General features: G+C 34.2%; 1 protein-coding gene across 3 annotated transcripts in view; it reads right to left on the bottom strand.

Annotated features, from left to right (window-relative positions):
* The window catches only part of SLC39A10 (solute carrier family 39 member 10), a 184,673-nt gene that overhangs the window by 24,378 nt on the left and 138,373 nt on the right, over positions 1–21,922 (bottom strand). For all 3 annotated transcript variants that reach the window (XM_037850660.1, XM_037850661.1, XM_037850662.1), the window contains 5 exons: positions 21,026–21,195; positions 19,244–19,438; positions 8,411–8,531; positions 6,678–7,046; positions 5,410–5,490 (listed from right to left, as the gene is read on the bottom strand). In XM_037850660.1, the coding sequence (XP_037706588.1) occupies positions 5,410–5,490; positions 6,678–7,046; positions 8,411–8,531; positions 19,244–19,438; positions 21,026–21,195 (936 nt within the window). The remainder of the gene's footprint in view (positions 1–5,409; positions 5,491–6,677; positions 7,047–8,410; positions 8,532–19,243; positions 19,439–21,025; positions 21,196–21,922) is intronic.

The following is a 21,922-nucleotide window of genomic DNA, read 5'->3' as shown; positions in this document are numbered from 1 at the left end:
AAAATGTGGTGTATGTATACATATAAGAGAATACTATTCAGCCATAAAAAGGAATGAAATTGTCATACATGCAAAAACGTGGATGAACCTCGAAGACATCATATTGAGCGAAATAAGCCAGACACAAAAAGGCAGATTTTATATGCTCTCACTGATATGAAATAATTGTAATAAGAAAATTCATCTAGTTAGAAACTAGTATATAGGTTACCAGGGCCTGGGGTAGGGGTAGGAAATGGGGAGTTAATGCTTAAATTGTACAGTTTCTATTTGGGTTGAACCTAAAGTTTGGTAATGGATGGTGGTGACAGTATTACAATATTGTGAGCATAATTAACAGCACTGAATTGTGTATTCAAATGTGGTTAAAAGAGGAAATTTCAGGTTGTATTTAGTAGAATAAAAATTTTAAAAACACACAAATAGAAATTTATTGTAAAACACAACCGGTGATAACTATTGTAAATGATGGTCTATAGTTAATAGTTCAATTATAAAAACATTCTTTTGTGAATTTTAACAAATGTACCACACTAAGGCAAGGTGTTAACAATACAGTAGTATATGGGAACTTTTTATTTTATGCACAGTTTTTCTGTAAAAGTACAACTTCTACATTTAAAAAGTAAAGAAAATATATCAAAAGGTGACAGAAAACCTTGAATTCTATGCTGCAGAATTGAGTTAAGGGAAGTATTTGGCAGATAAGCCTCTTATCAACACAGGAAAGAATTCTAAGATAAAACTGAACCAAGGAAACAAAACAACTGGACTTTTAGTTTGCAAAAATCTAGTAGTATCAGAAATATATCAAATATACAATGAAAAAATTTAAAGCAGTTAAAGAAGGGTATAAAATATAGTGCCTACACATAATGAAACTATTGTTTAAGAAATAAGACATCTAAGAAGGAAATATACTAAATCCCCAAAGAAGGCTCCAGAGAAGGGAAGTGATAAAAGTTTTAGAGAAAGGAATAATCCAAGGTTTGAGGTATTGAAGTTGAAGGAAAAGAGTCAACATGATAAACTAGGAATAGAGGTAGTAGGACAAGCCAAGTAGGAGGATGGCATACTCAAAAGAGCAGATGAAGGCATGCCAAATACATGTTTGATGAATTGTGTTTAGGTAAAGGGGAAAACATGCAACAGGTAAGGTTGGAAGGTAGATAGAGACCAGATGTGAAAGTCACTGAAGTAGGACTAATTAATCTAAACTTTGTTATATATTTAAGGAAGCTACTGGAAGGTTTTGATTACATAAGCAAGCCATATTTTAGGAAAATATATCTGATAATACAGTATATGAGATGGACTGGAAAAGAATGAAACCAGAGATAGAAAGATTACGGAAACTGTCCAAGCAAAAGACAATGAAGGCAATGATAACTTGGTCTAGGTAAATGATTACAGGAATGAAAAAGATAAGATTGTGTGCCCAAGTATGGCAGGGTAAACAAATCTATAAGTAATCAGCACCAAGTATGCACTAACACATTCTGCTTTATGTGAGAAGTTAATTTTTTTAAGCAAATTATATGAATGCATTCATTTGCTATTCAAAATTAGCAATGAGGTTACTACCAACCTAGGCAATTAAACACAGGCATAGCCTGGCAAGTTTTAAGAAAGAAATTAAATTAGGGCACATAAAGAAATTCCCTGAACACTGAAAAGATAGAGATTTTTTTCCTTTCAAATTACTGCCATCTCCACAATCCTCAGGTATTTCCTATGTGAATACACATTCACATCTTTTAATACTGTTTTTCGATTTGTATAGGAAGAAAACCAAACAAAGCTCTACTGAACATGAAGAGAAACTATAACATCATTGGTAGACCAATAAAAGCCAACTGTTAAAAACAACAAAGGAATATCATTTTAACGTTAGATAATGTCAAGTGTTCACATGGTAAAATAAGAATTCACAGATATTGCTGTTTAGAGATTAGACTAGTGGAGCCATTCTGGGTAGCAAAATGGTACTTCCTTAGCAGGCATACTCTATGACCCTGCATATATACGCAAAAAGAAGTTCTCACAAAGGTAAATAAGTTCCAAGTCTATGGATATTCAGGAAACTAAGGAACAGGTGGGTGTATCCAATATTAGGAGCTAACTAAATATTTAAAACGTGGTACACAGAATGCTTCTGAATACTAGGTAGAAGCAACAGATCAGATTAACTCACGGAAACCCAATATAGAGCTTAAAACATAATTGTCAGTAACCAAAGATAGGAAATACAATGGGATATAACATAATACCATTTACATAATTTAAAAATACATGAATATAAAACAATAATACACATTTTGTAGGGACACAACGAAAGTTACATAACAAATAAAAGAATGACTGTCTATGTCAGGGGAGGGAAATGGAGTAAGTTTAAGGATAAAAAAAGAAGGAAATCCAAACTAAGCAAAAATGTTTTACATATTATTATTACAGAAAGTCTATTAATAAAGCAAGGAAACATAAAAAAAAAAAAAAAGGTATTTAAAATTACTCTTTGAGCATTAGGCTCCACTCCATTAAAAGCACATAAGCTAACAGAATTTTTGGATAAGGTTATGTTACATTGAAAAAAAAAAAAAAAAAAAGGATGGAACAAAGAAATAATCGAACTCTCTGGTCACTTTAAAGATGAAAATAAGAGGATTGGAAGTTATGTGATTATACCAAAATCTCAATGCTGATTAGTGATAAAAGTTAACACTGTTTCCCACTAGTCTTAAACGTCCAGTTTGCTTTTTTGGACATCAATATTGCCTTCTCATTATTTACAAAAAAAACTGCCTTTGCTACTTCTGGGATGATTTTCAATTACCTGGCCTGCAAACTTTACCCTGACTGTTTTAAAATTATAAATAATTTACATGGCATAGAAAATATATTCAAATTGGATTAAAAGCAAAATTTGATATTTAAATCAAGAAATGATATTTCTTTTTAAAAGTTGTTTTCAATAAAGCAGTCATATCTATGATCTTGGAGGCAGGGCAAAATGGCAGTGCAAGTAGGTGTGGAATTTTCATTTGCTCTCTAGGGCAGCTAGTAAATAGCCAGGAACTGTCTGGAACAAGCGTTTGGGGGACCTCTGTGATGAGACACACACCATATACCAGGCTGGAATTGCTGGAAGGGCTGAGATCACAGTGCAGAATTGTAAGTCAAGTCTCTCAATCTGTGAAGACTGGCACCCCTACCCCACTAGAACAGCAGCCTTGTTTGGAGTCACTACCCTGTGGGAAAAGGAAGCAGTTTCTGCTAGGAGCAAGGAAAGGTAGCCCAACCAACCTCCAATTAGGATTTAATTAACAAATTTGGACTGCTGAATACAGGCTGTGGGCACAGATAAACCTGGAGAAAACACGAAAGGAAGCTGGAGGTCTTTCCAAAGCAGAGAGGAGTCGGGGCTGAAGGAAAGAAAAAAAAAACAAAAACAGGCATTTGGAGTTGGCTGAGTGCAGAATACTAGAAAAGGGCTGTGCCCCAAGGAAAGGGGCACAGAGAGCTGGGTACTGACTCCAGGTCTTAATTTGTGAACCAGGAGGTTAGGGATGGGCCCTGTAAAGGATTTTATTTTATTTTTTTTAACTTTTTAGCATAAAGAAAGCAGCAGGCTTTTTCAGTTGTCAACACTGCCCCAGGCAAAGGCAGAGGTAAGGAGTATCTGGGAGACAATGTAACTAGTCAGGTGAATGAAATAATTCCCTGAAGGGCATATATTCCCCAAGGAAGGGGGAGATGGCCAGGGCCCAGTGCAAGTGATGGCTGTCATTCAGAGAATTCAGACTTGAATTGAAACAGAAACAGTTTAAGCCCGCCCTCTGCCTCAGCCTCTATCTCAACCACACCCCTGGCAGGGACAGGGTCTGCTGAGAATTAAAGGCACAGTACCACTTAATACAGGTGGGGAGCGGTGCGCTGACAAGCATACCTGCTGGACAGGATTGAAAAAGCACAGAATCAAGAGGCTTCACAAGAAAGAATGGCATCCTGCTGGGTGCCATTCTCAGGGTAACTTATTACTGATTAAACCCTCTTCCTGAGTCCTGGGCCTGTCCTGTCAGAGAAAATCTGACTGGGGTTGATCCTATCTGGGGAGACCCTCTTCAAAAAAACCTTCTGTACAGACAGGACATGAACCAGAAAAACAAGAGCTGAAAAAATCTCATCAGTTAAACAGAAGCCATGCTAGAAGTCTAGAATAAGTTGAACTGAAAGTCTAAGAACAAATAGAGAAGCCAGCCAGCCAACAAGAAAACCCTAGGTAAAAGAAAGAAAATGACCTCCAGAATAAACAAAGAGAGAAAATCAGATGCCTAGATACCAGCCAAAAAATCACAAGTCATACCAGGAAGCATGAAGATATGTCTCAGTCAAAGGAAAAAACTAACACTCTAAATGAGAGACAGGAATTGAAACAACTAATAAAGATGTTCAAATAAATCTTCTAAAATCAAATGAACAAGTTAAAGGAAAATGTGACAAAAGACATGAAGGATATAAAGAAGGCACTGAGTGACCATACAGAACTCAAAAGGTTGAAAAACCAAATGCCAGAACATATGGAAATGAAAGGCACAACAGAAGAGATGAAAACCACAATGGAGACTTACAACACCAGATTTGAAGAGGCAGAAGAAAGGATCAGTGAACTAGAGGACATGACATCTGAAATCCTACATACAAAAGAACAGATAGGGAAGAATGGAAAAATATGAACAGGGTCTTATGAAATTGAATGACAATACAGAGTACAAGAAAAAACATAAGATGGATGTTCCAGAAGGAGAAGAGAAGGGAAAAGGGGCAGAAAGAATGATGGAGGAAATAATCACAGAAAATTTCCCAACTCTTATGGAAGACATAAAATTACAGATCCAAGAAGCACAGCATACCCCAAACAGAATATACTGATCTGAATAGACCTACACCAAGACTCTTACAGATCAGATTGACAAATGACAAACACAGAGAGAATTCTGAAAACAGCAAGAGAAAAGCGATCCATCACATACAAGGGAAGCCTGATAAGACTATGTGTGGATTTCTCAACAAAAACCTTGGAGGCCAGAAGGCAGTGTTATGACATATCTAAGATACTCACAGAAAAACTGCCAGCCAAGAATTCTATATCTGGAATAATCTATGATCCTTCTTCAGAACAGCATAATTATGTTATCAAATGCAAAGAAAAGTTGATAGAAAATGATATATTTCATCAATCTTAAGAAGCAATTTTTTTTTCATATTTTAGCATCAGAATATGCCTTACAATCAATAGCACTTTATCCTTGCCATCAGCGTTTTTTGTTTTAACATCTCAGATGCATTTTGCAATTGAAGAAGTCTTAATTTTGATGAAATCTAATAAAATTTTTAAAGTAATATTACCTAATTCATGTGGCAGCTCGTGACAGAATACCGCTATAGAAGTACTTATTCCTCCAGTCAATCCAGCACTGAAAGCTGCTCCTGGAGGTGGGGGGAAAAAAACAGGTGATGTTTACTGACTTTTGTTTTTCAATTTTTATTAACAATGACAGATTTTGTCTCTTTCAACTATATAAATAAACTTCATATTTTGTTGCTGTTATACTCTACAGGTTTTGAACATATAGTGAGGTATAACAGTTGTGTGAAAACCAGAGAAAGAACTACTCACAGAAAGCAATATTCCCTACTGATTAATTTAGCCTTTTAAATTTTAAATTTAAATTTAAATTTTGAAAATGAAATTTTAGCCCTACTGTTAGCTTTTTAAATCACTAATAGCTTGCGAACAGTAATGGTTTTCAATGTTTCAGTCTGAGTAGTAGCCTGATCCTCAATTTCAATTCTTGTAAGTTTATAACTGTGCTTGCTCTCTAATATTTATATTTATAAATATGTAATGGCTATTGTACTTACCCAAACTTTTCCGGGTCTAGAGCACAAATGATATAAAGTATTTGTACAAACTTGACTTGGGGACTGAGATCAGAGGTAAACATGCATCTGACTCAAATACTAAAAGAAGGTATAATCTTTATCACTGACAGACATCATAGATTCAAAAATAAAATCTTTCCTCTTTAAAAGAAACTAAAGATTGGCTCTGAGGGACAACAGAATCTGGACCTCAAAGAAAGTCATGTTTTGATCACATTTAATGTTCTCCTAGACTGGCATACCAGTTTAAATTAGCAGGATTCTAATACAATATATTTGAATTTGGTACAACAGATACTTAACACTGTAGAATTTTTCTTCATTTTTCCAAAGACATGAAAAACCTTAATTAAATCAAAGATTGTTCTCACTCAGGGATGTGTAAATTTATTTGAAAATATAATTTTAAGGGAGCTTTTTCACTATGGTGATAATCTACTTTGAAGAAGAATCAAATTATTAAAGAAGTATACTACAGATATTTGTTTGCATATTTAAAAAAATTAAAAAAACATTGAAATTAAATCTTTATGCCCCCCAAATAAATCTATCAAAACTCATCAACATAGCTTTTGTAAAAAACAAACAAGAATAATGTGTGATATATATTTGTTAAACTCCAAATGTTAACCTTACGTATTCTGGTTCACAAGAAAAGTACAGGCATAGTGGGAGAAGAAAAACAATCTGAAAGAACAACAAACTATAACCCAGGTTTCATATCTACTTACCAATCGCTAATCCATCACTAAAGTTGTGGATGCCATCCCCCATGATTACCATCCAAGCTATATTTGCTATTCCTGTTTGTTTCAGATCTGATCCAGAATGACAAGGACCATGTGAATGATGAGAATGTTTGTGGTGCCACTGATGATTATGTTTCCTCAGCACAGTTTTACTCTCTTCATGGTGGTTATGTGCAGTAGCATGGAGATCATGCTCATGAATGGTATGTAACCCATCACTGTGAGAATGATCCATGATTTTCTCTTCTTCTACACAAAGGTAATTTTTAGGAGGGGATTCTTGTTGGCCTTCTAAATCTGTCAGTTCAGTTTCATTAAGCCGATCTTCAGAAACAACCGAGTCATCAGTTCCTATATTTATAACAAAGGATATGCTTTATCAACAAGAAAATGCATGCACATTTGCTAAATTAATCCAGGCAGAATAGCAGTGCAATGAACATTTCTTAAGTGAATATCTCTTAAAATTCTTAAATTAATATATTTCCTTCAAATTAATAAGAAGCCATTCTATAGAGCAAACTTTTCCAAATTCTAATTAAAATAAATAAATGAACACACACACACACACACACACACACACGAAACGATCTAAGTTCTTTGGAGATCCAAAAGATACTCCAAATGAAGTAAATGAGAGTATCAACAGCAGGCAAAACAAAGAGAAAAATTGAAAAGCATGATGATATTGTGAAACCAGAGAAGTACATCATGAAATAGCTGATAAAAACCAAGGAGTGGAAAATTAATGTAAATTTACAGCATAACAAAATGTAACCCATACTTTTGAGAGAAAAAAAAGATAACCTTAAAGTTCATCTACTCTAACATTCTCCAAATCATCTGAGAAAACAAAGGCATATAATATTTAAATAATTTGACCAAGATTATACAGTTAGCTGATGGCACAGTCCTTTGCATTCCTCAATGATCCATCTGTCCTACAATGCTAATCAGAGATCATGGTTAGAAGAAGTTCAGAATCCATGATAACAACATGTAAATGTTTATTTTCAAATTGAAATTGGCCTCAACTAGTTTACCAAAGAAATCTTCCAAAGACAAGGATCTTAATACTTCCCAAATTGTATTTTGAGGCAGATTTTTAAAGTTAGAGCCTACACTTCCCCCTTTCTGCAGAAAATCACTGGTATACTCAGGGGGGACACAAGTGCAACACAGAAAGAGGAGAAATTAGGTTAAAGAAACATTTACATGTTTCCCTGAAAATTGTAAGCTACTTCATGACATCTAGTAGGCAGCAGAATGTATGGATGAGCAGAGATTTTTAAGAACAAAGATACGACAAAATCAGGCTGATTTTTGTTTTTCCATATGAAATCAGAAACATGTGAAGGACATAGGGATTTTGCACAGACAAGAAAAAAGATTAACACTAATTAAAAAGCCTTTTTCCTTTGTTTCACTTTTTTGTGTGTGTGGGGGGGGGTGCTTAAGGGAAGAATGCAAAATGACCCTTGTCCAAAAATAGAATGAATTGGTCCCACATTCCAATAATAAACAAGGCTGAAGTTAATCAAAAACACTAACATAAAATTACAATTAAGACACTCACATTTAAGGAAATGAAAGTTAGAAACTAATATTAGAGAAGCTACAGAGACAAGAAATTTCAAATAACATAGGCACAGTTTAGAAGCAGTATTTCACTTCTTATGTTTGAAATGTTTCTCTTTAGTCAGAATTTTGTTTACCGGCAAGGGGCTTGAGCTGAAGCCAGTCAGCATCTGGTGTATTATTTAACTTATGGTCTGAAAGCTTCCTTCCAATAGTTGATTCTTCTGTGCTCTGCTTCATAAACCATTTCTGCTTTCCCTGAAATAAACATCTGATATTAGTATCAAATTGTAGACCACAATTAGTAAAAATATTCACTTGTTGGTAACACCTATGGGGACAACTGTTGTTAACTATATATATAAATTACTTAGACACGAGGTAAAAAATTTTTTAGAAGTTAATCAGAGGATCTAAGCAAATGATAAAATGAGCTAAAGTTGTATGATAATTCTTTTTCTGAATACTCACTAAAAGGTTTAGTTCATCTACTTTAAAAGAATAGGGTACACAGTACTATACTGTCATATACAAACTAAATGAAATACATGAAATATGTGTAATACCTCTTATTTAATGGAGTAAAGGAATACAAAGTTCCAACTAAAGCTTATTCTTTTGAATTTCATTCTGTGTTTAGAGCAATCTTACATTTCCCTGAGTGTGATGTAATGGAAAGAGTCAAACTTTAGTTAGAATTCCAAAATTGCAACGTACTTCTATGAGATATGGGTGAGTTTGTTAAATTTATTGAACATAAGGATATCTGTAAAATGAAAATGACAGATTTTTATGAGGATTAAACGAGGTCATTATTAAAATGACCTATCACAGCAATTGACCCTTAGCTGCTTTTCAGTAAAGACACATTTTCTTACCACTTCTTACTTAGACAGTGAACATAATTTAATCTGTCCTCAATTATTAATAAATAATAATTTTTGTGCTTCGTTGTTTACATTTGAATTTTTCCTATCTTATCTCTTAAGTCTGGCTTTCTTTTGCTTTCTTCTTTTATCAGTGTAACTCTACCTCTAACAACTCTTTCAATCACCAACAAATTTCTACTTCTAATCTGTATGTTAATTAAGAAAAGAATAATCAAGTATGCTAAAACTGTGTGTAAAGTAAAAGTCCATGTACTCTGGGAGAGGCTTACTGACTGGCATGGCATTTTCTTGCTGTTGATTCTGCTTATAGGCTTATAGGTGAATTATGATTCAGATGTTTAAATCTTTTAACTGCAGTGTAAGTAAGCTAATTATGTTGGGGGGTGTGGCTGACAGTCTCCAAAGAGGGCCACCATCAGTTCTGTCCCTCCTGAATGACCATGCTCTTCCACTCTTCAGGAGGTGGAGTCTATTCCCTTCCTTGAGTTTTGGCTGGCCTTTTAATGCTGTGCCAGTTCCAGGGCTAGTCTTTAAGAGGCCTGGTGGCTTCTAATTTTGCTCAGAGAATCCAGGCACAATGTTATAAAGAAGCTTAGTCTAGACTCTCAGAGAGGCCATATACAGAAGCACCAAGATGCAGACATGGAATGAAGCATTCTTGGACCTTTCAACCCTGCCTGTCCTGCCCAACCCAGCCCAGTGGCCAGATGAATCTGAATACAGTAGAGAGAGTGACTCTAGTTGATGCCACATGTAACAGAAGAACTGCCTAGCTGAAGTATGTGAATTCCTGACATGAAAAATTGTGACAAATAATAAATCTTTGTTAAAAGTCAGTAAGTTTAGTGTTGTTTTATTTCATAGCAATAGATAATAGGAAATGGGGAAATAAAAAACATTAATGTGAAAATAATAACTGGAATATAACGAGAAGAAACAGCAGTCATGAGTTAAAGAAGGAAAAGAAAAAGGGAAGAAGAAAGAGCCAACAATAGTACAAAAATCAATGAAAAGGATATAGAAATTAAAGAAAACTGTCAATACCAGTTAAGATTTTGCTTAACTGCTTTGGTTCTGATTGTCCAATTTCCTGAAAACTTTCCGAACCATTACCCTTAATACCCCTAGAGTTTGCTGAAACTCAGACTGTCAAAATGTCTATTTTATTCAACTACCACAAAATCCCTTTCTTCAACAAATGCCATGTCTTCACAGTTCTATTTATCATAAAAGAGATATACTGATTTATGTGGTTATATTCCTTTCTTTGATATACTTGTACTCTACTTACAATTAGATGTAGAGTACCCCCTGCCAAATGTTCCTTTAAAGGTTTTTACTTCTCCAAATTTCAAATTTACAAAACAGGAGGCATGTTTTAGGGGCTCTGTTTTCTATCAGTTTACTTTACAATAAAGAACCTTGCAAAATAGGGACTTTATCCGTTTAACTTGCAAAAAAATGTTAACTTTGCCAGCAAATTTAGAAGCAAACCTAGAAGACTGATAAGTTAAAAAACAGAAAACTAATGTTTTATATATGTATTGCAATACATATGCAATACACATACAATACATATGCAAAACAGATGTTTTGTATATGTATTGCAATTAATGCAATACACCACATACACAAAACAAATGTACTTTACCAACACCACGAGTCAACAATTGAGGGGGGTTGGTTAGGGATATGGGCGGATTTGAGTTTCCTTTTCTTTCTTTCTTTTTTTTTTCCTTTTTCCTTCTATCACTTTATTTCTTGTCTGGAGTAATGAAAAGGTTCTAAAAACTGAACAAAAATTAAGTGCAGTGATGGATGCACAGCTGTATGAGGGTGCCAAGGGCAACTGACTGTACACTTTGGATCTTTGGATAATCGTATGGTATCTGAACAATCCCAATAAAAATTAAAACAAAACAAAACTCTAGAGGCATACAATAGCAGATTTGAAAAGGCAGAAGAAAGAACCATCAAACTACACAAAACAACTGAAATCATAGAGTCAGAAGAACACATACAGAAAAGAAAAGAAATAATGAGCAGTATCTCAGGGATTTGAGTGACAGCACAAACCACACAAATATATGCATCATGGGTTTCCCAGAATGAGAAGAGGAGGGAAAAGGGGCACAAAAAAATTTGAGGAAGTAATAGCTGAAAATTTTCCAACTCTTATGAAAAACATAAATATGTATGTCCAAGAACCACAACCTATTCCAAACAGAAAAATCCTAATAGACCTACTTTGAGACACATACTAATCAGAACATCAAATGCTACAGATAAAGAGAGAATTCTGAAAGCAGCAAGAGAAAAGCAATTCATCACATACAAGGGATCATCAACAAGACTAAGTTCCAGTTTCTCATCAGAAACCATAGAGGCGAGAAGGCAGTGACAGTTATAAAGTACTGAAAGAGAAAAATTGCCAGACAAAAATTCTTTATCTGGCAAAAGAGAAATAACAAAGATTGGAGCAGAAATAAATGAAATCAAGAATAAAAAAACAACAGAGAGAATTAACAAAACCAAAAGGTGGCTCTTTGAAAATATCGATAAAATTGACAAACCCTTAGCTAGACTAACAAAAAACAGAGAAGACGCTAATAAATAAAATGAGAAATGAGAGGGAGGACATTATTACTGCCACCACAGAAATAAAAAGGATCATAAGAGGATACCATAAACAATGTGTGCCAACAAACTAGACAACTTAGATGAAATGGACAACTTCCTAGAACTATATGAACAACCTACACTGACTCTAGAAGAAACAGAAGATGTCAACAAACTAATCACAAGAGATTGAAACAGTCATCAAAAACTTCCCCACCAATAAAAGCCCAGTATCAGACAGCTTCTCACGTGAATTCCAGCAATCATTCCAAGAAGAATTAACACCAATCCTGCTCAAACTTTTCCAAGAATTGAAGAGGAGGGAACAACATGACCTAGCTCATACCATAAGGCCAACATCACCCTACTATAAAAGCCAGATAAAGATACAACAAGAAAATAAGACACCAATACGAATATACATGCAAAATCCTCAACAAAATACTTGCACATCAAATACAATAGCACTTTAAAAGAATTACACACCATGATCAAGTGGGTTTTATTCCAGGTACACAAGGGTGGTACAACATGAAAAAATCAATTAATGCATTACACTACATATACAAAACAAAGGGGAAAAACCACATGATCACCTCCATTAATGCAGAAAAGGCATTTGACAAAATACAGCATCCTTTCTTGATGAAAACACTTAGAAAACTGGGAATAGAAGAAAACTTCCTCAACATGATAAAGAGCATTTATGAAAAACCCACAGCTAACGTATTCAATGGTGAAGGACTGAAAGCTTTCCCTCTAAGATCTGGAACAAGAGAAGGATGCCTACTGTCACCACTGTTATTGAAGTTCTAGCCAGGGCGCTTAGGTAAGAAAAAGAAATAAAAGGCATCCAAAGTGGAAAGGAAAAAGTAAAACTAGCACTCCTTGCAGATGACATGATACTATACATAGAAAATCCTGAAAAATCTAAAACAAAGCTACTAGAGCTAATAAATTCAGCAAAGTGGGGGGTACAAGATCAACACACAAAAATCAGTAGTGTTTCTATACACTGGTAATGAGCAATTTGAGGAGGTAATCAAGAAAAAATTTCATTTACAACAACAACTAAAATAATCACATATCTAGGAAAAAATTTAACCACAGATGTAAAGGACTTGTACGTAGAAAACCACCAAACATTGCTAAAAGAAACCAAAAGCCACCTAAATAAATTGAAGGGCATTCTGTGTTTATGGATTAGAAGACTAAATATCATTAAGACATCAATTCTACCCAAAATGAGTTACAGATCCAAAGCAATCCCCATCAAAATTCCAAGAACTTATTTTGCAATTATCAAATTTATTTGGGTGGGTAAGAGGCTCTGAACAGCCAAAACAATTTGAAAAAGAACAACAACACTGGAAGACTCTCTGCTTGACTTCAGAACATATTACAAAGCTACAATGGTCAAAACAGCATTGTACTGGTGTAAGGACAGATATATTGACCAATGGAATCAAACTGAAAGTTTGAAAACAGACTCTCACATCTACTGGCCAATTGACTTTTGGCAAGGCTGTCAAGTCCACTCAATTTGGAAAGAATAGTCTCTTTAACAAATGGTACCAGAAAATTTGGATATCCATATGCAAAAGAAGGAAAGAGGAACCCTAACCATACCCAAAAATTAACTAAAAATGGATCAAAGACCTAAATGTAAGAACAAGTACTACAAAAACTACTAGAAGAAAAGGTAGGGAAGCATCTTCAGGATTTTGTGTTAGGAAATGGTTTCTTAACACACGAGCAGAAAAGGAAAAATAGATGAATAGAACTTCCTCATAATTAAAAACTTTTATGCCTCAAACGACTTTATGACTCAAAAGACAACCAATTCAACTGGAGAAAATATTTGGAAACCACATATCTGATAAGGATTTAATATCCAGAACATATTTTAAAAATCCTACAACAATGAAAAGACAAACAACCCAATTAAAAAATGGGCAAAAGACTTGAATAGATATTTTTCCAAAGATATACAAATGGCTAAAAAGCACATAAAAAGTTTGATATCCAGAATACATAAATAAATCCTACAACTCAACAGTAAAAAGACAACCCAATTAAAAAATGGGCAGAAGACATTAACAGACATTTTTCCAAAGAAGAAACACAAATGGTTAAAAAGCTTTTTAAAGATGCTCAATATCACTAGCTATTAGGTAAATGCAAATCAAAACCACAGTGAGATATTATTTCATACCTACCAGGAATGGCTACTATTAAAAAAAACCAGAAAACTACAGGTATTGGAAAGGATGTGGAGAAATAGGGACACTCATTCATTGCTAGTGGAAATGCAAAATGGTGTAGCCACTGTGGAATACAGTTTGGCAGTTCCTCAAAAAGCTAAGTACAGAACTGTCATGATCCGGCAGTCCTGCTACTAGATACCCAGAAGAACAGAAAGCAGGGACATTAATAGACATTTGCACACTGATGTTCATATGGCATTATTCACACTTGCCAAAAGATGGAAGCAACCGAAGTGTCCATCAACTGATGAAAACAAAATGTGGAATATACATATAATGGAATATTATTATGGAATGAAGTCTTGATGTATTCAACAACATGGATAAACCTTGAAGACATTATGCTGAGTGAAAAAAGCCAGACACAAAAGGACATGAACTAATTATAATAAGTAAACTCATAAAATTAGAATCTAGAATAAAGAACACCAGAGGATAGACTAGGGTTAAAGAATTGATGGGATTTGATGCTTAATTTGTACAGAATTTTTATTTAGGTTGATTGAAAAAATTTGGAAATGGATGGTGGTGAAGGTAGCACATTATTGTGAGTGTAACTAATAGCACTGAATTATATAGGTGAACATGGTTAAAAGGGGAAGCTTTAGGTCATGTATGTTACTAGAATAAAAACTAAAAGACAAAACTAATACAAGGTATTACTAATAGGGTGGTATATGGGAAAAAATACACATGTAAACTATGGACTACAGCTAATAGTAATATTTTAATAATTTTTCATTTGTAACAAAGGTAACTTCTGTTAAAAAAAATAGTACAAACATAAAAAAGTGTTATCATCAATAGTAACAAATGTCCCACACCATTTGGTGGTGGGGTGATGTATGAAAATCTTGTACGTTATGCATGATTGTTCTGTAAATCTACAACTTCTCTAATAAAAAAAAAAATTTTTTTTAATTCATCACTCAAGCTTCTGCTCAATCCTTCAAAAACCAAGTGCTATTAGTTCTTTTCCACTTTTCTCTCAACTGAATCTTCCTATTTTCTTTTACCAATCACAGGGCTCACCATCTCAATCACCCCTTCTTTGGAGGCGATCAAATATGATGATGTCCTTATTAAATTATGGTAACTAAAATTAAATACACTATTCCAAATATGGCATTGAAAATACAGACCAGTAGTATCATTTATTTCCAAGGATGTGGGTGACTACTGGAAGTCATGGGCAAAAAAACATAGTCACATAGCTAGTTTGTGGCTGAAGAACTTCAATCACATGTATGATTCCAAGTTCAGTATTCTGTTCCAAACCATATTTTGTCTCAAGGGGACATATATAAAACATATATATATACAAACAAAATATATACATAAAAATAGCATTAAATTGTATTTTAAGTGTAGACTATATATTAAGATGGTGGAGTAAGAAGCTCCAGGGCTCCACCTCTACAGAAGCTTTGAATGACCAGCAAAGCTGACAGAAACATCTTTCTCAAAGCTCCAGAAAATGGTTAAAGGACTACAGTAACAGGGTGAGTGCCAAATCAAGAAAAAGGCAACCTAAAAACAGCCAGATCCCCTGGCACCCTCACTAGTTTGGCACAGAACAGGCCCACGTTCCCAGTTGCAGGTCCCAGGTCCTAGTTCCAGAGGGAGCAGGTAACCATATGGCAATATGTATGTCTGGGCCATCCTGTCTAGTGGTACCCTGAAGGACTTAAACAGGATACTCATTACAGGCTAACCGTCCCAGGTGAGATGTACATAGGATGCTCGTATGTAGAAGGAAGCTCACAGAGCTCTCGTACAGAAAACTGTAGAAGAGTCAAATCATAGCTGCCTGGGGCAAAGTTTGCTGGCTGTGGGACATAGTGCAGTGCCTGGGACAGTGAGCGAATGCCATTTCTCAGGGAAGAGGGGACATTCAAATCTCTGTGAATGGGGGAATCCCTAGGGCCACATGTACATGCCCAGAGCAAGATGCACAGAAAGGACTAGAAGGATACTACACTTTTGCCTCAGGCTATTCTCTAAACTGATTAGGTGGCTAAGCTCTGAAGGAGAACACTTGTTCAGCCCAACCTGCAAAGTTGGGAAAAGTATTTTCTTTCTATCTCTCTTTTTTTTTTTTTTTTTTGTTAGCTCCTGGCATTCAAGGAAAGCTCTGTCATAACATTATCTAGATACAAGCTTAAGGAATAGACATCTCAAGAGTCTAAATGCCAGAAAGAACATTAAAATCTCAAAATGTCTGGGTTTTAACAAAAGATGACAAAACACACAAAGAAACAAGAAGTGATGGCCTATGCAAAGAAGAGTAAAGCATTAGAAACCATCAGTGGGGACAACCAGATCTGGGATATACCAACAAAGACTTTTAAAAAAGGTCCTAAATATGCTCAAAGAGCTAAAAGAAAACGTGGACAAAGAACCAAAGGACATTATGGAAACAACAGACGAACATAAAGAACATATTAATGAAGACAGAAATTATGAAAATGACCCAAATGCAGCTGATTCAACCATAGATTGGAGCTGGTAGAAGAGAAACTGAAGATAAACCTGTGAAATCAGTGAAACTGAAGATAAAAGACTATTGAAATCATCCAATCTGAGGAGCAGAAAGAAAAAAAGAATGAAGAAAAGTGAGCAGGTTCTGAGGAACCTGTGGAATACCATCAAGCATAAGAATATATGCATTGTAGGAATCCCAGAAGGAGAAGAGAGAAAGGGGCAGAGAGAATACTTGAAGAAATTATGGCTGAAAACTTCCCAAATTTAGCAAAAGTCATGAATAAACATCTAAGACACTCAACACAGAAGGCTCCAAACAGGATAAACCCAAACAGATTCACACTGCAACATATTATAATTAACCTGTCAGATGCCAGAGATAGAGAAAATTCAGAAAGCCACAAAAAAGAATGTGTCATTTATAAGGGAGTATCAATAAGATTAAGTGCCAATTTCTCATTAGAAACCATGGAGGCAAAAAGGCAGTGGGATGACATATTTAGAGTTCTGAAAGGAAAAACTTGCCAAGCAAGAATTCTTTGTCCAGCAAAACATCTTTCAAAAATGAGGGAGAGATTACGACATTCCCAAACAAAAACTGAAGGCTTCACTGCTACTAGACTAGCCCTACAAGAAATGTCAAAGGGAGTTCTGCACATTGAAAGGAAAGGACACTAGACAATAAATAAAGCCACATGAAGAAATAAAGATCTCCAGTAAAGGTAACAACATGGGTAAATATAAATGCCAGTGCTATTGTATTTTTTGGTTTGTGACTCCACTTTTTACTCCCTACAGGATCTAAAAGGCTAATGCATAAAACGTAATGATAAATCAATGATCTTGGATTCATAATGTATAAATACCTAGTTTTTGTCAAGAAAAGGCAGGGAGATGGAAGAATACAGGAATAGAGTTTGTATATGCTATTAAAATTAAGTTGGAATCAAACCAAATGAGAGTTACAAATTTTAGGATGATAAAGCCTCACATTAATTACAAAGAAAATGTCAATGAATACACAAACTCATAGACACAGAAAGTACAATGCAGTTTACTAGGGGCAAGAGGAATGGGGAATTTGGGCATAATGGGTGTAAGGCTTCTGTTTGACTGATAGGAAAGTGCTAGTAATGGATGGTGGTGAGGGTACTGCAACATTGCAAATGTGATTAATCCCACTTAAAGGTATGCTTGGGTGTAGTTTAGATGGGAAAGTTTATGTTGTATGGATGTATCCACAATTTCAAAAAAAAAAAGAGTAACTAAAGAGACAATGACAATTAAGGGCAATATGTGATCCTCGATGGGATATCTAATAACGGAGGAGAAAAATCTCAAAATGGACATTACTGGGACATATGAAAAATTGGAATATAGACTATAAGCTTTATATCACTGTTGAAGTTCTTGACTTGGTAACCACACTTAAGGTGATTCCATAAATGAATATTCTTGTTCTTAGGAAATTTACATGGAATTATTAAATGTTCAAGGAGCATGATGTATACAATCTATTTTCAAACATTCAGAAAACAGATTAATAATCAGAGAGACAGTCAAGTAGGTAGGGAGATGAACAGATTGATGGATTAACAGATGGATAGAATGATATGGCAAATGTGGCAACATGTTAGGTACATCTGGGTAACTAGGGGAATGTGGGTATGCTGGAGTTTTCTGAATAGGGTTTGCATTATTTCTCAACTGTTCTACAAGTTTGAAAATATTTGAAAATAAAAAGTTTGAAGAATAAAAAAGCATAGACTGTATATATTATGAGCATGACTATCCAAAGTTCCTGAGGGGGACAAAAAGATATTTGAAGTTAACTAACAAAATTTAAGAATTTTTATTTCTCCTTTTTAAAACACTTTCTCAAAATGTTCTCTAGATTTATTTTCTTAAATACAATATACTGAATATAATTTAATCTTATCTTGAATCAGCATTAGCATCACAAACATATAGTAAAGATTGAGTTTTAGAGCCAGATATAAATAGGGAGGGACATGGACCATAATCAATGTTAGCAGCCTTGCATTTACTTTCTTGGGGGAAAAATTATTTTAGGCAATTGTCTTTTTCTCCTAAATGTGACACGAAACACAGACAACTGCATGACATTTAGGATATTTAATCAATAGTTCAAGCACCATCTCCCAAGTAGTTTGTCGCGCCTGAGAAACTCACCATTTCCTTCATTTCATATTCTCTTACAGAAAGCTCCCTTAATCTGATTTCTTTCCTTTAGTACTTCTACCTTTGGCAAGGCATTTCTGATTTAAAAAATGTGCTGAGTGAAAACATTTTCACTAAAAGATATTTCAATGAAAACCATTCATATTTGAAAATATTACCTAAAAAGACATTTTTTAGGCAATAATTTTTATACATTTTTGCATTTTTAATGGACATAAATTGGCCAACAGATTTTTTCCACATAATTTAAGTCACTTAGATAAGATGCAATACAAAGCAACTGAAACTGAGACTGTTATATCTTGATTATAAATGTCAACATAAATGTAGTAACAAAATGGCAAACATCAAAGATTTTGCTGATTTTTTAAAAGATAGATTACTTATTAAAAGATAGATTTAATAAACATCAACCCCACAATTAAGAAAAGCATATGACCAGAGAAAGACGGCTCTTGCTTTGAGTTTTACATTTCAAACTGAAATAAAGAATTAAAAAAATACGTACTCTTTGTTGTTTGTAGTGCTTAAACATTCTAATGCAGTGTTCAATGATAAATAGCAAATAAATGCCTCCAAGAGCAACAAGTCCTTTCAATACAGCATCATATTCTTCCAAAAACTTCTTTGACTCATGTCCGTGAGAATGTCCATGTCCATGTCCATGTGCATGTTGATGACTGTGATCATGCCCACCCTGAGACTATTAAAGAATATGAAAAGATTTTAAACAAGTATTCAAATGCTATTTTAAAACTGAGATTATAATCTCCTAAAGGACACAGGAGAAATACCTTTCAAGCTTTTAAGGGGCTTCTCTAGATATTGTTTTATTTAAAGATAAGTATTCTTCCATTTAATTTGCTTTACTCAGTGGCCTGGAAAGTACAGTATTTCATGGTAACTCTTAAATAATTAGAAGGGTAAGATACATATTATAGTGAGAGAATCAAGCCAGCAGTAAGACAATAGGGAGTGGCACGCTTTTGTAAATTGGGGTGAACATGACCAAATTAAATACTTAGTATTTAGTAAAAATAAACAAAACCACAAACAAACATATTAATTCATCAGCAGGTCACCATTTATGACTCCCTATAATCTCTTTCTTAAACTGATTTTATTTTTATAAGATTTTTCTAAATTATTTCAAGGTGATGAGATGCTATCTCTACATATACTGTGGGACATTAGCAAGAATAAATTCTTAAATAAGTGTGTAATTTTCTACATTTTAAAGCGTTAACAAAAATAAATGCATGCTGGATTGTATACCATGGATGATTGTATGGTGTGTGAATGTATTTCAATAAAACTGAATTTAATAAAAAAAAAAAATCAAAAAAAAATGCATGCACAAATAATTAAGCTATTTTTTTTAACATCGTAAAACTTGAAGGTTTCACAATAGTAACTTTCACAAACTTAATAGTATTTTCCTTCCTTGCAAGTTTTTTTGCCTTCTTTCCTCATTTGCTAGTGGTCCACAGAAGTAGTTTCTAAACCTCCCAAAGACGGCAAGACCAGTCAAAAAGGTAACAGCTATGTTTAATTAATCCTTCTTAAGAAAAAAATAAATAAGTCAACTGGCATTTAAATACTGTTTCCACTTCAACTACTCTTATCAGGCCTAGCATGGGCTTGTGATCATATCATTAGAAGTATCCCCAAGCAGAAGAAAACAAAAGGTAATCCAGGTGAAAAGATAAATGCCTATATGTAAACAGCAAAAAGCCTAAAATAATTAACTGAATATGTCCACTTATTCCTGCTGAGATAAAAATGCCTATGGCACAATTATTACAAGACCACTTAAAATTTCTTCTAACAGCTTTCTTGATATACCACACAGAAAAAAAAGATAATTCACTGAATTTTTTCCCCTGTACATTCTCTTCTCTTTGTGTAACATTGCCATTTTAACCATTTTTAGGTGTACACTGAGTTGCATTAATTTCTTTTATAATATCATGCTATTATCTTCCATTACTAAACCATTTTCATCTCCCCAAACAGAAATCACATACCCATTAAGCAATAACTCCCCATTCCCCTGTCCTCCCAGCCCCTGGTAACCCTTTCATCTACTTTCTGTCTCCTGATTATAGATATTTCATGTAAGTGAAATCATCTAACATTTGTCCTTTTGTTTCTGACTTATTTTCACTTAGGATAATATTTAAGGTTCATCCATATTGTAGCATGTACCAGAACTTCATTCTAATGAAGAACGCTTTAAGCTTAAATATCCTTATCTTTAATTTTTTTAAAGATTAAAAAGATTTCTTACATGGGGCAGTAGATGAAGAAGGGCATCTCCACTCATTGTTCCTACAGCTAGTGCAACAAGGAATGTGAGAAGGAATTTGAAGCATCCTTGGTTAATGATAGGAACCAAGATCACGCCTAGCAAGGAAAGCAGGCTAATGACAGTGATAGAAATGATACCACAAATCCATGCTGTGGGAAAGAAATTAATAATCAACATTAGTATGACAATATAGACCAAAAAAAGTTTCAAAGAATAACAAATAAAAGATAAATGGGTCATGGAAGATCAATTTGGCTTTCCCCACTATGCTTTTCGAGAAGTTTTATATTATGGCATTGCTATATTTAAAAACAAAACAAAACAAAATCTCCATGACATGTAAACAACCTGAGCATTTAAAAAAACAATCAAGAAACTCAGATCAAATTAAAAATTATACCTTTAGTGGCTTACCATATTAGAAACAATGACTTAAAATGACTTAAGGCTGTGACTCAGTTTTATTATTTAGACTGTAAATAAATTTCTCCCAATGTCTAAAGGCAGAGACACAGCAATAAAATTGCTTATTTAAAAGAATATAATTATAAAACTCTTCTGTGTGTATTAAAGGAAGTCAATATCTAAGCCATCATATTAATACATAATGCAGTGTATACCTTTCTAATATGCAGTTTTAGAAGCTTAACATATCAGCCCAAAACAGAAATATATTCACATAAGGAGGTAACAAAAAGCCTTATTATCTGTAGCCTTATTGTGAATTTCATTTAATTTTTTTTACAAAAGATAATTTAGTCCTGTTTCCCATGATATGTTCTCTTTTTCACATCTAGTTCCAAACTCTCTTTCAGTCAATTTAGCTTTCTGTACAATCTACCACTTTTTATCTTGCTACATATTTTTAACTGACTA

This window comes from Choloepus didactylus, chromosome 9 (assembly GCF_015220235.1).
Source record: "Choloepus didactylus isolate mChoDid1 chromosome 9, mChoDid1.pri, whole genome shotgun sequence".
NCBI classification, from domain to species: domain Eukaryota; kingdom Metazoa; phylum Chordata; class Mammalia; order Pilosa; family Megalonychidae; genus Choloepus; species Choloepus didactylus.
Note: the sequence above shows the minus strand (reverse complement) of the source record. Positions and strands in the feature narration are given on the sequence as shown.